Here is a 15,283-nt window from a genome sequence, read left to right on the forward strand (position 1 = left end):
TTCCAATCCGGGTCTACAAGGGTTCTAGGCTACTGATTCTACTTTGTAACCGGACTTTCTTGGGTTATTGTTGTATCTGGGCTTTGAGCATTGGGCCTGTCACAAGGGAAAAAATTGTTTGTAAAAAAAATTAGTAAATAATAATAATATATGTATAATAACCAAAATATGTACTACATAATATATTTATATATAAATTGATTTACAAATACAAACGGAAATGTTTGTCTACACGTTGGATTTCAACGGAGCACGATTAGAGCTAGTACTTACCGAATACCCCTTTTATTTTATTTGTTTTTTTAGTTCAAATACCAGTCGAGCGAATCGCAGCTTAATATCTATTATAAATGGGTCAGAAAAGTTATTACAGAAAGAAGACTAACGCGGCTTGCAACGACAGAACGGTAAGCAGTAGTATCTGGATTTGTCTTTGCTTCGATACAATCAAATTTGGTTTATAGTTTTCTTTGATTACTGGGCTCTCTGGAGACTATCTTCTTCTTCTTTTCTTGTAAATTAAGTTGTGATATGCATGGTTTGCCTTTGTGTTTTCTTATTTTTAACCTCTTTTAACTCGAATGCTATCTTTAGTAAGCAGATTGGATTTTTTCCCTATTGATTTAGGTCTTGCTTTTTCTTCTGATTCTCAGATTGGAATTTATGGCTAGTTCCAACAATTCGGGATCACAGAAAAGAAAAAGAGGGCCTCGTAGGATGGAAGTGGTCCAAGTGAATGTAACTACCCTGTTTTCCTCCTTTTTTCAAGATTTCTTTTGCCCACATATGCCAATCCACTATTTAATTCCTTACCTTTTTTTTCTTCAAATTCTCAGAGTGAAGAGACGGATAATTCCAACGAATCACCACAACCAAATAAAGATGTAGCTTCTCGTGGAAGGGCAAAGGTAACTAGTATCTTTCTTTTTAATCAACTACTTTTTTTTGAAAGTTATAATCATTTCTTTTCTTTTGTTGCTCTCCGTATGCAGAAATGCTTCATTGCAGTGGAAGATTTTATATGTGATTTCACGGGTGATGACAGTATCAGGACGACGGTAATGTTTTCCTCTCTGCTCTACAATTTTTTTTAAAAAAAAATATTTTTCACTAAATTTTCACTAAATTGACTGTCTAGCTCAGTTGATAGAGTTGATAGAGCACAAGACTCTTAACCTTGTGGTCGTGGGATCGAGTCCCATTGAGAGCAATTCAATTCATAACGGATGTCTTCATGGAAGTTGTTCTCAACCTAGCGTTGGGCAACCTGCTACCTTACATTTACCGGGAATAGGGTCAGCTAAATTTTTATTTTTTTCATTTGAATTTATTATGCAGATTTTATGGAAGGAAAAACAAAAGCTAGTAAAAAAAGCGAACAAGTTGCTGAATGACCCATTGTTTATGCTGCAAAAGTTGAGCAATTTGATAGAGCCAAGTATTATGGAAAATACAAGGCTCAGAAGTGCATTCGACGATGTTAAATCCACTCTGCAGCAGTCAAAGAATCCAATACCAACTCAAGACTCTACTGATAATATTGCATTGCCAGAGTTTGAATTGGCTTTGAAGCAGTCAAAGAATCCAGTACCAACTCAAGACTCTACTGATAATATTGCACTGCAAGAGTTTGAATTGGCTCTGAAGCAGTCAAAGAATCCAGTTCCAACTCAATACTCTACTGATATCATTAATGAGTTAGGTACGATCTTCATGTATTTACAGTGCATCAAATATGAATATGTTTTTACATAATCCCTCAGTATTTCATTGTATGCTGATGTTGATACTTAATCATCTAAACTACAACTTTCCATTGCTTTTTTGATTTCTTTATATTTTTAGAGAGAGACGTACAAGTGACAAAGGAGGAGCTGCAATTCATTAAAGAGCAACTTAAGGAGGCAATACTGATAGCCTTGTCTCCCTGTTTCCCTTTCTTGCATTTGGAAAATTGTTATTAACCTTTTTATTTTGCCTATCCAGGAAAATGCCATTGGTGACCTTGAGAAGCAATTACTGATGACTGCTAAGACTTTTCTCATTGTCTCACGAATGATGAATAAAGTGCAAGAATCTTGCTTTAGAACGGTGTCTAATGCGTTGGGAACCACACAAAAATCTATTCAAGAACAATTTATACAAAGAGAGGATGAACAGTTAGTACTCCACTTTCGTCCAGCCCCTGACTCTATCCAAACAAACCAAAGTGGGAAAACTGATAATGATGTTCACAACTCAAAGGTACAGAATGTTGATATGCTTTTTATTTAGGGTCCATCTAGATATTTTTAAATTAACTTACGAGTTTCATCAATCAATAAATGGTTCATTCTAAATTTACGAAAGGCTACAATAATCGAGAGATTAGTTGAGCTTACATCATTGTTTGTATTGATATTTAGTAGCGGAATTCTTCTCTGGGCAAGGGCAACTGGTGTAGGTTAAGTCCAAACTGCATAAATATTTCTTGGATTCTTCCTTCTTTTTTGCTCTTTACTTGTGACTGCCCTAGTTGCAACTTACTTTACAACGAGAAGTCACAACATCATAAAACCAGGTTGCACTTTTACACAAGTCTGTAAATTAGTTTAATAATCATATCATCAGGTTAAATAAAAAGTAATAGACTTGTTAACTCTGTCATAACCTTTTTTTCTTAGTAATTTGTTTAAACAATCTTAAAGAGGTGAACATTCAGTAATTAGTCTGCACCCTGGTAGGTTCACTTTTTTCCTTTGCTACTCATCTTTACTCTATATATTTTGAATGTAGATGATCAATCAAGAGGAACTAGTGGTGGAAGTGGATTTAACCCTAGCATTTGTGGGAGAGAGACCAGAGAAGTTGATACTGAAAATGCAAAGAGACCAAAAGATGGTAAGAACTGAATTTTGAGCTCTGCATAGCAAGTTATGACCCTTATATCACCTGAGAATGCAATCATGTATTGTCCACTAATTTCTATTCTATCATTTTGATGAATGGTGCAAAAAATGAGTTTAATCTTCAGTTATAATATTAAATGCCCTTCAACCCGTAAAAACTTTAACTCTTCTTACTTATTTAAACTGACATATATGTAGAACTTGTTGTTCTTTTAATTTCTGTGATGAGCAAACCATAAAGTGATCGGGTCATGAATATTCATTTCTGTTTACGGAATTTTCTTTATTCATTCCCTTGTTTTGCATGTGAAGATTGAACTATACGTCATAATGTTATGATGTGCCAGTTTGAGATTTAATTCTACTGATTTACTGTCCTCGCCTTAAACTATACCAGGATGCTTTGTGGGGAATCGATATTGGACATTTGAACAACAATATTTTATCGACTGATGGGCTAGGTAATGGCTGCTAGTTACTAATTAATTGCGCTTGTACAATTAGATACCAAAGTGTGTTTTTTTTCTTTTGAGATTTTTGGGTTTCAGTTCTTGTTCATCATGTTTAATGATATGTAGATGGAATCCTCAACTATCTTTTATGTCATAGATACTGTTCATTTTATAGTAAAAATCTGATCTCTTAGGTCATATGTTCTTGAATTATCTTACCTCATTTTTTTTTTATTGGTATGAGATGATTACGAGGTAGTATTTGTTCATAACCTTTCTTAGCTATTAACACACACCCTACGGACACAGTTGTTCGAGCCCAAGACCTCAAGAGAGAATAACACTCCCTTTAACCACCGAGTCCGCTCAATGGATTCTATCTTACATCAATTTTAATTGTCTTGTATAATACTTGTGTTCTTTTACTTGTCAATCGTACATATTTTATGCTTATGTCTTCTGTATTAATAACTTTGTTTTATATATCGGATTGAAGGTTTCAGAGATGCCAAAACACATCAAGAGATAGGAGAGAGCTGCACAGTCAGTTCTAAGGTCCGAAGCTACAACGTTGATAAACACAATGTTAATCTGCTCAAGCAGATATTTGAAGAGAATCCCAACATTGACAAAGAGTTTAAAATTAAGAATCCAGATTTCCAGAGTTTCTTCATGAACAAAATTGCTCTATCCTATGATAGTATAAAACGTAATCCATGGATTTTTGGGCCAAGAGACGTCAAAACAATGTTTCAAATGGTGGAAGACATGCAGTTTACTGAGTTGGAACATACATGGCTAAAGAATGAGGTGATACTGATCCGTCAAGTGTTGATGGAGAGATATGAGGCAGGGCTAACCGAGTTGAAAGAATGTGACTGAGGCCACCGCTTGAGTCATTGTTCTTTTCGCAAGGAAATCCATAATGTTTTTTTTCTTCTGTTCTTTCTATTTTGTTAAGGTTTGTATTTGAGTAACGAATCCAATACTTTTGGAATTTGAAGTTATCTTTCGTGTTACCATAATTATTATGATCATGGGTTTATAGCTTATTGATAGACCACATGATTCTTGAAATTCATAATCAAAGCATGATTGCATGGTGATTATTTCTGCTTCTTGCTTATCGTCTACTCTGCATTGTATACATGGAAACTATTTATTGGTTCAATCATTTTTCTGTTTTTTCCCCTTCAACCTATTCTATCCTCTCCTCCATTTAGAGCAGGTTTATTCATGAAACCCGATTAAATTGATTTTTCTATCCTATGCTTATCTATAGAAAGCCAAAAATTATATATTAGGCAAACTTATGTGCATATATATTTTTACTTTATTCATTTTCTCATGTATATATTATAATAATTAGTATACAAGTATGTTTATTTGCGCGTATAAATGCATTTTTATTTCTGAAAATATTTTTAATAAATAATACGAATTTGAATAGTGTATTTTAAGTTTTGACTTGGCTAGGTAGCATTTTTGGTTTGAATAGTAAATCATAATCTGTTAAAATCAAAATCGATCAAATAGAATTCAAAAAATCGAATTGGGTTGATTTGAATGGTTTAATTGGTTTCCCCTGAATTTTGTTCACCCAAGAAAATTTACAATTAATTCAAGCAGTAATACGTGGTTCGACTTTGGTTCAATTCTGTTACATTTTATTTTGATTTTAGTTTAGTTATTATTTTAACGTACTCGATTTTCACAAGTCCATAGAATATATAATTATTTGAATAGAATACTGTTATATCATTTCAGAAACGATCAACTCTGTTACGGTTAAGATTATCAGATAGACCTCTCTGTTTATTGGAGTATTTGGGGGAACCTATATCCTCTAAGCTCAAGAGTATCATAGATGTCGACACCATTTTTACCGACTCGGGAGTTTTCTTTTGAAAAGTCTTTCGAAATGTGAGGAGTCGTCACCAATAATTTAAGGTGCAATTGAGACACCATAAAATCGGGTGATTTTAATAAAACATTTTATTTTAATCAAAATACCAAGTTTTGAGGTCTGCAAAAATCCAGAAATCAGGTTCGGGGGTCGATTAGGCGTAGGGAAGGATTAGCACACCCACAAGAGCCCAAAAGTTGGTACCTAGTTAATTACCCTATATTTAAAATTGGAAATTTTGAGTTCGATCTTTGTTTAATTTTAAAATCATTACTGATGCAAAGTTAAAAATGATATTCGTTTATTGAGACCGATAGCATTCGTTCCCAAGCGTAAATGCGGGAGATCAACTATTGTACCTAATAATCGAACATTGCCTTAATTTTAGAAAATCTTGATGCGGTCTTTAAAAAGGATGTCGACCTATTTCAGGAACCACTAGTAGTCGCCCCTTGAGCATACTTGCGGGAGATAAACCATTAATTTCCGAATAAGTGAACATTGCCTTAGATTTTAAAATAAAAAGCAATCAGACAAAATTTTATTTATCCTAATTATGCTAAGGTAAATTAAACGCTCTTTCTAGCTTAAGGTGTCAAATTATGAAAGTTAAGGATCCTAGGGGACTAAACCTAAAACGTAGACTCTAATATTAATCCTATTTGGTTTTAAATCAATTATTGAATCGAATAATCGAGATGATCCTTTGAGAATTTAGGCGAGAGCCAACTCGAATTATTCCCTAAATTAAAGAGACTAAATCAAAATCTAGCTAAAAATGAAGGCTCTATTTAACCTATTTAATTATGTCAAACTTATGGATCTAATCGAAATTCTGGGACTAAAAGGTCAAATGACTAAAATACCGGTCTCCAAGGACCTAAATCAATAATTTCTAAAGTTGAGGACTAATTTAAAACCTAAGTTTTATCTGAATCATTAAACCTAAAGTATTTTAAAAAAAATTAATTATTAATAAATTTAAAATTCTAGCAATCGATTCGAGTAATCGGGCATCTTATGCGAAAATTCGACTCGAATTGCTCTCTAATTAAAACTAATTTGAAATCCTAATTTCTAAGCTTGATTCGAATATTAATCTAATTTAAAATTAAATCTAGAATTTAAACTATAAAACAAAATAATTAATAATAAACTTAATTAAAATAATTAAAACAATAAATTAAAAAAGGGTAAAAATAACATAAAATAAGCATAAAATAAGGACCTAATTGCATAAAATAAAATAACAGTGACTAAAATGCAAGAAAATAAAAATTAGTAGTTAAATAAGAAATAAATAGTGACAAAAATGCAAAAAATTAAAATAACATTAGCTAAATCAGAAACTAACCGTGACTAAATTAAAAATAAAATAAAACAGAATGATAAAATCGCAATAAATTAGAAACGAAAGGTCCAGTGACCAAAATGTAAAAACACAATAAAGTTTGGGGGACTGAAAATGATAATAATAATAATAATAATAATAATAATAATAATAATAATAATAATCTTTTTGTAGACCCGAACAAAAGATGGGTGCTAACTCAAAATATTGTGAAAAATGTAATATTTTCGGTTACCAAAAAAAAATATTAAGAAGAATGTATGCAAACCGAAAAATATTAAGAAAAAACTAACATTTTAGGTTGTGCTATTTCTCTTTCGTTCTTTAATCTTAACCTTAAATTAAATTATCGCTTAAACAATTTAACATATTAGCTTCTCTCTCTCTTTTTTTTTTCTTTTTCATTCCTGTTTGTTGATGGATTATGTTTTTATTAAGTAATGGAAGAAGAATAGGTATTTCTAATCTATTAGCAGCAATTGATGCTTTAATTATATCTTAATCCAGTGACGAAGTATTCAAATTTTCTTTTGAACATTTAAAAAAATGATAGTTTCTTTAAAATAAAAATGAATATATGAATAAATTATTGAAAATAATATCAACAAATCAAATAAAATATCATCATAAATCATGATCCCACCTCAAACAGTAAAAATTAACAAATTACAATTTCATAGGCATTCCGTGAACTAAAATGAAGTGCGAATTAGGTAATACTAAAACAAACCCCGTTACGAGAAGGTTGTTTGGCTAGGGTTGTTCAACCAATCATATCATTCCATAAACAAATAATTGGTGACATAATCCAGAATTAGCAAGATATGAAGCTCCTGCTGTAACAGTTCACTAAAGACCAAAAGCAACACAATTTCAACGCTCTGTAAGTGGTCCTAAGAACTTAAAATAAAGTATCCAATTCAGATGGAGGGTATCCTCGTGTGTTTGTTATCCGAAAAAATGAAGGCAGGTGATGGTGTTTTGTTTCTAGTCAGTGGATTACTTTTAGCGGTCACATCCGAATAGTGATGGTCTAAGGGGATCGGAGAGATGAGTGTTGCTGCCTGCCATGGCTGACGACATATCTTTTTACAGACATTGTTAATTTAGGTTATTTGAAACCGGTAGGCGGTCTTTATCAAGTTGATAAAAGAGTTATTTATGAGATCGCCCATGTGTTGTTTCTCGACAATTTGTAAAGGGGAGTAGTACACGATAAGATTTTGTTGTTCAACTTTGCTTTTTTTATTATCATGTGCGTTTCCTCTATGACCCTATAAACCAAAACAAAATAATTCCCCAGGCGACTCAAAGGGCCAAGCTTATATATTAAATTTGTGGTGTGTCAAATTTTCTCTAATAATAGAAATGATTCCGAGACAGTCTTATTAAATAGGATTTTTTTATTACAATATGTATTGATCTGTTGAGGAAGATCGTGGTCAGGGCCGGTCCAATGAGTTTTAATATCCCGTCCAATGAGTTTTAATATCCCGTGCGAGATAATAATTTTATGTCCCTATACTTGTACCGTATAATAGATAAAACATAAATAATTTTTTTAAAACAAAAATGTAATAGAAATTATAGTCAAACAATATCAATACTAATACAAACCAAAACCTACAAGGCTACAAATATAACCTAAAACAATGTCTTCGTACATTTTTTGAAGCAAAAACCTCTATTATTTTACGATAATCAAGACTTTATGAAAATTGACTTTCGATGCTTAGACATGTTTTTCTTTTTACCATTGCTAGCACCGAATCGAGTGGTATTTTGATGTGCTTGTAGTGCGTAAAATTGGTTAGCTAATATGGCGAAAAAAATCCTATCATATATGAGTGTTGAGTAAATTATTCTTTTATCTAGTGTTAATGTTATAGTACATGTCAGAAGATATCCGGAGAATGTGACAATTTTCAGAAGACGTGCTGATCATCAACTACTTTAGTAATCAATGACGGATGCAAGGTTTCTTTAAGATGAGCGCGTGTCCATTCTAAAATTTGAGTTTTTTTATGTTAGTTGTTTATTTTACTGATGGTGCGCTAATATTTTATTGGTATTCTCCCCATACAATTTTTTATTATTAATATATATGTATCTACCCTCAAAAATATTTTTAGATTCGCCATGTTTGGAAGACTGTAATGTTATTAGCTTACGGGCATACATTCAACTTGAAAAAAGTCGTCGTGTAATCTAGATGTCTTCCCAAAGTCACCTTATCATTCAAGCATCTTATATGTACTAGAACATTTAGACTACTTGAAAAAAAAGAATCTCCTAACACTTTATAAGGGAGATTTTTTTTTCAAAATAATATTTGGACAATTTTTCCGTGTGACATAAAATCAAATTTATTGGTGAATGAACATGAGGATCCCACATCTATTAATAATATGAGCTAAAAGCTAAAAATATTAAAATTGGTAAATATTGTACGTAAGGCTTGAAAGCAATGTTAGAGATATATGTTGACAAACACATTGGATATTTCGTGAACGTGGAGCCTTAATCATCTAAATACTTTGCCTACTTCTATACCACAAGTTGAATGTAGCTTTTTTCCTGTTGCATGTAGACAAAAGATGAACCATATTATGTAAAACAAGAAACAGCCTTTCAAAAGCCCATAGATTACTGATGTGTCCCTACATGTTGCCCTGGGCCGTCGCCCATCTAGCACATGTATTGGGTCGGCTCTGATCGTGGTGTGTGTTTTAGGTTGCAAGCAGTCAAGAAAAATTGAGTAGGATTGATGTGATGCAGGCTGAGCTATCTGTGCCATATTTAAAATTTATATGTTTTTTTACGACATTTATATTCGTAAGAAACAAAAGGAAGAAAATGAAGCAAATCCATTAAGTATGTTTAATATTATATTTGGCAATCACTAATAACCTAAAACTCATACGAAGAGCTAGGGAAGGACGTCCTCACCAAAAACTCCCCCAGATTGACAACATTTATATATATAAATGAAAATGATCAATAAATAAATTTTAATTACCTCTTCAAGCAAAAATTGTTGATTTTATTTACTTATATACCATCTCATTTCTTGCTATTTAACTATTTAAGGAAATAAAAAAATCATTGGAATGATTGGAAAGCGATTTAATAATTGAATTTAGCTTTTCGTGATATTTCTAAAAGAATAATTTTTCAAATAAATAAAAAACAGTCAATCTTTTTATATAATATTTAAAAGCTATTTTCACTAGTTTAAATACAAAATATTGATTTTTATATTATAAAATAATTTAATTATCAATTTTATTTTAATTCAAATGATCAATGTTTTTAAAACCGGACCGGACATTTTTTCTTGTTTTGGAAATTTGATATTTTTGTTGTTGGGGACGACACTGCTCATATGTGATGAAGAGTTCTGGTCGTCTAAGGGTTAATGGTTTCAAGAGAAATCGTCTCAAGAGAGACAAAACATGTTTCAAGGGAAATAATCTCAAAGGTTGGAATTTCAAGGGAAAATGTCTCAAGACAGACAAAATTCGTTTCAAGGGAAACGGATTCAAAGATTTGTGTTTCAAGAGAAACTGTCTCAAGGGAGACAAAATTTGTTTCAAGGGAAACAGATTCAAAGATTGGTGTTTCAAGGAAAACTGTCTCAAGAGAGACAAAATTCATTTCAAGGGAAACTGTTGGGATTTGCGGAAGCTCGAATCGACAACCGGAACGGTTTGCAAAGAGGGGTCGGAACAGTTTTTGTGTTTAGGGAGTAAGGAGATTGAAAGATAGAAAATTTGCACAGCGATTTATAGTGGTTCGACTTCTCAACCAAGTCTACATCCACTACCTTAGCTCCTCACCAAGGATTTTCCAACAAATTCACTAATTTGTTCTTTCTTTTTACAGGACAAATATATAACCTTTACAAACTCCCTAGTTTTTCACGGGTTAAACTAGAACCTTTTCTTAGCTTTTCAGGGGCTCAGCTAGAACCAAAACCCCTATACAATGAAAAGAAATATAAACAAGAAAACCTCTCTAAGGTAGGTGGTTACAAGAATTAACCTCACAAGAACATAAATATTTATAAGAGAAAGATGAAATAAGAATGAAAAACTCTTCTCTTGTGTTTGATTGCTTGGATAGTTGTTCTCTTACTTCTTCAAGTGTCCTCAGTTTGTATTTATTGTTTGAAATGAGTTTGAAGTCGTATATAGCCGTTGGGATGTTTTGGAGCTGTTTGGGGATTATTTTTCTGCAAAATAAGGTTGTCCATAATAGGGGGTATTGATAGTGGTATCGGTACCCCTTCATTAAATTCAAATCAACTAGTCGTTTACTAGCTATTGGAGCCTTGGGGTATCAGTACCTCTAAAGGGGTATCAATACCCATTTTGCGTTATGTAATTTGAGCCTTTATGGGGTATTGATACCCTTTCATAGGGGTATCGGTACCCGTTCATAAGAGGTATTGATAGGGGTATCGGTACCCATTCATAGGGGTATTGATACACATTCATAGGGGTATCGGTACCTCTTAATATTTTTGCTCAAATCCGAATTTAATGGACTTTGAATTATTTTTGAAACCTTTTGAAAAAAACTTTGAATAAATTCAATTCAAGTCCAAAAACATTTTGCCATAAATTGTTATATCAAAATATAGTTCAACAATCTTCCCCTTTTTGATATAACAAAACATTTGAAAAATTGTTTTTGGCAAAACTCACCCTTAATAAAATGTTTAATTAAAAAGATACCAATTGTTTATAAAAAGGATACCAATTGTTAAAAATATACCAATTGTTGGAAAATATATGAAAATATTAAGCTCCCCTTTTTTCATTAAGAAATTGAATTTTTCAAACCATACTTCTCCCCCTTTTTGTTAATAAAAAATAATTCAATCTTTGAAGTTCTAAAATAACATTGGAGAGTAAGTGATAAATTTGACATTTAAAATTTATTTGAAAAATTAAAAGCTCCCCCTCAATTAATGCATTTCAAACAAAAATTAGCTCTAAGAACTTGACACTTAAACAAAGTTGAATTTCAGCAAAGAATAACAAACATGTTAGTAGCACATGAAATTAATATATCCAAGTCTAAAATACTTTATGCAATACCAATTATTGAAATTAAGTGCATATGCATAAAGTTTTACAAAAAAATGTTATGCATTTGAAAAATTTGATATCAATTGTTAGAGAGATATCTATTACATTTAAAACACATGCATAAACATTTAAATTTAGGTCAAAAATTTAAAATTTTTAAAATCAAAGTATTTGAAAAGTTGATATCAATTGTTAGAGAGATATCATTTGCATTAAAACCAATTTTGACCAAAATTTTATTATGATGAAATAAAAATTCTGAAAAATATTAAAACTTTAAAATGCTTATCATAAAATCTTTTTATCATACATGAGATTAAAAAAATAATGCATAATAATTTAAAACAAAAACTCATGCATGATTAAAATCAAATGAGCAACCAAATAACCAAAATTAAAAGCATTAAGCTTAGAGGTTACCCATTCCTTTTTCATGTGTGGCTAGAGCATCTTGAATATCATCACTTTCATCACCATTGCTCCCACACACCTACAAGAGACATTTAAGTAGATTTTGGTATCCAAATTGCTTTGGATCCTTGAACATTAGTTTCAATGCCCCTTGTTCCTTTGGGAACCCATACTTGTCTAATTTTAAAATATTTTCTTTTCTTTATGGGACAAGTATGTTCCAAATGACCATGAAAATGACAATGTGAGCATTTTGCCATTTTTAAACATAATAGGTCGTTTTTAGAAATTAATTTTTTTCTTTTGTTAAGCTTTCAAGCTTAACTTTTAAATCAAAATTTTCTTTTTCTAAATCATTTATTTTGATTTTTGAAAGATCTAAATCATGTTTCAAAATTTCATTTTGATTTTCAAAATCGACTTTTACTTTCAAAATCAATTCATCTTTAATTTTGAGTTTTGAAATTAATTTGGTATATTTGGAATTCATGGTCTCAAATCCCAAATACAACCTATTATATGCATTTTGTAACTCATTAAAAGAATCTGAATTTAATTCATTTGAGTTAGAAGATACCTCGAAATCTTCATGAGTGGCCATAAGGCATAAGTTGACTACTTCATCATCATTGGAGTCATCTTCATCACTCTAAGCTGCCACATATGCCTTCTTCTTGGATGATCCCTTCTTTATTAGAAGGGGACAATCATACTTGTCATGCCCCGTTCTTTGACAATTAAAGCACACCGGGGGACTCTTCTTCTTGGTTGATTCATGCTTTACTTCCTTGGAATTCATGAATCTCTTTAACTCTTTTAAGAGCTTGACCATATCATCTTCTTGTTCATCATCGCCTTCATCCACCTCATCACTTGAATCTTGATAGCTTTCATTGGTGGATTTGAAGGCAATGCCTACCTCCTTATTCTTCTTATTTTTCTTCTCTTCATTTTATTCGTCTTCATTCAACATCATCTCATGAGTGAGACGAGAACCAATCAATTCATCAAGAGTGAGAGACTTTAGGTCTATAGCTTCGATAATAGTCATCTTCTTCGATTGCCATGAACTTGGAGAGAGTAGATCATCTTCCTTACAATCTTCTCATTAGGGATTACTTCACCAAATCCCCTGAAATTGTTTACAATCACGGAAAATCTATCTGTCATAGATTTGATGTCTTCATTGGGTTTCATCTTGAAGTTCTCGTAGCTATGGTTGAGAAGACTTTTCTTTGTTTCTCTCACTTCGTCGGTTCCTTCATGAGTGACTTAGAGCTTATCCCAAATCTCTTTGGCACTTGAATAAGCTGAAATTCTTCCATATTTATCTGGGCCTAAAGCACAAAAGAGAATGTGCATAGCCTTAGCATTGAGTTGGTATTTTTTCTTCTCTTCTTTACTCCAAAATTCCCAATCATCTAACTCGTCAGGTGGAGTGGAGTAACCGTTCATGATTGAGTTCTAAGCTCCTAGATCGTAGGCTCGAATAAAGAACATCATCTTATTCTTCCAATGTGCATATTTTTCTCCATTGAAGAATGGTGGCTTGTTGACCAACTGTGAATCTATAATAGGTGAATCTTAAATATAGTAAGCAAAGGAGGTTGAAGCCATCTTTTTATCGATTGCGTTGGGAATGGGTAGAGCTTCTTTGAGGATCATCTCAAGGATGTTAAGCCTTCTAACGGGGTCAACCTCTGATACCAATTATTGGGATTTGTGAAAGCTCGAATCGACAACCGGAACAGTTCGTAAAGAGGGATCAGAATGGTTTTTGTGTTTAGGGAGTAAAGAGATTGAAAGATAGAAAATTTGCACAGCGATTTATAGTGGTTCGACTTCTCAACCAAGTCTACATCCACTACCTTAGCTCCTCACTAAGGATTTTCCAACAAATTCACTAATTTGTTATTTCTTTTTACAGGACAAAGAGATACCCTTTACAAACTCCCTAGTTTTTAACAGGTTAAACTAGAACCTTTCCCTAGCTATTCATGGGCTTAGCTAGAACCAAAACCGCTTTACAATGAAAGGAAATGTAAACAAGAAAACCTCTCTAAGGTAGGTGTTTACAAGAATTAAGCTCACAAGAACATAAATATTTACAAGAGAAAGATGAAATAAGGATGAAAAATTCTTCTCTTGTGTTTGATTGCTTGGATAGTTGTTCTCTTACTTCTTCAAGTGTCATCAGCTTGTATTTATAGCTTGAAATGAGTTTGAAGTCGTATATAGCCGTTGGGGATGTTTTTGGAGTCGTTTGGGGATTATTTTTCTTCAAAATAAGGTTGTCCCCTTCATTAAATTCAAATCAACTAGACGTTTACTAGCTGTTGGAGCTTTGGTGTATCGGTACCTCTAAAGGGGTATCAATACCCATTTTGCATTTTGTAATTTGAGCCTTCTGTAATTTGAGCCTTCATGGGGGTATTGATACCCTTTCATAGGGGTATCGGTACCCGTTCATAAGAGGTATTGATGGGGGTATTGATAGGGGTATCGATACCATTCATAGGGGTATTGATACTCATTCATAGGGGTATCAATACCTCTTAATATTTTTGCTCAAATATGAATTTAATGGACTTTAAATTATTTTTGAAACCTTTTGAAAAAAAACTTTGAATAAATTCAATTCAAGTCCAAAAACATTTTTCCATAAATTGTTATATCAAAATATAGTTCAACAGAAACGATCTCAAAGATTTTGTGTTTCAAGAGAAACTATCTCAAGAGAGACAAAATTCGTTTTAAGCGAAACGATCTTAAAGATTTTTGTTTCAAGAGAAACTGTCTCAAGGGAGACAAAATTTGTTTCAAGGGAAACAGATTCAAAGATTGGTGTTTTAAGGGAAACTGTCTCAAGGGAGACAAACTTTGTTTCAATGGAAACATATTCAAAGATTTTGTATTTCAAGAGAAACTGCCTCAAGAGAAACAAAATTTGTTTCAAGGGAAACAGATTCAAAGATTTTGTGTTTCAAGGGAGACAAACTTATTTTGAGTAAAAATTGTCTCAAGTGAGACAAAATTTATTTTTTGGAGAAAACAATCACAAGTGAGATTAATTTTATTTTAATTAAAATTGTCTACAGCGAGACAAAATTTCTTCTTAGGAAAACTATCTCATATGAGATCAATTTTGTTTTAAATATTTCAAAATTTTGGGAGAATGT

The 15,283-nt window shown here is 32.2% G+C and overlaps 1 protein-coding gene across 1 annotated transcript; it reads left to right on the top strand.

Annotated features, from left to right (window-relative positions):
* The first annotated feature begins 325 nt into the window (after nt 1-325).
* On the top strand, nt 326-4,392 carry LOC120139183. The gene is made up of 10 exons (XM_039154499.1): nt 326-407; nt 654-738; nt 837-908; nt 993-1,058; nt 1,339-1,702; nt 1,846-1,904; nt 1,987-2,244; nt 2,776-2,880; nt 3,286-3,349; nt 3,837-4,392. Exons 2-10 carry the CDS (start codon nt 664-666, stop codon nt 4,220-4,222), a joined length of 1,449 nt encoding a protein of 482 aa, XP_039010430.1. The 5' UTR covers nt 326-407; nt 654-663; the 3' UTR covers nt 4,223-4,392.
* The last annotated feature ends 10,891 nt before the right edge of the window (nt 4,393-15,283 follow it).

Source organism: Hibiscus syriacus, unplaced genomic scaffold, assembly GCF_006381635.1.
Source record: "Hibiscus syriacus cultivar Baekdansim isolate YM2019G1 unplaced genomic scaffold, ASM638163v2 tig00002237_pilon, whole genome shotgun sequence".
Taxonomy (NCBI): Eukaryota; Viridiplantae; Streptophyta; class Magnoliopsida; order Malvales; family Malvaceae; genus Hibiscus; species Hibiscus syriacus.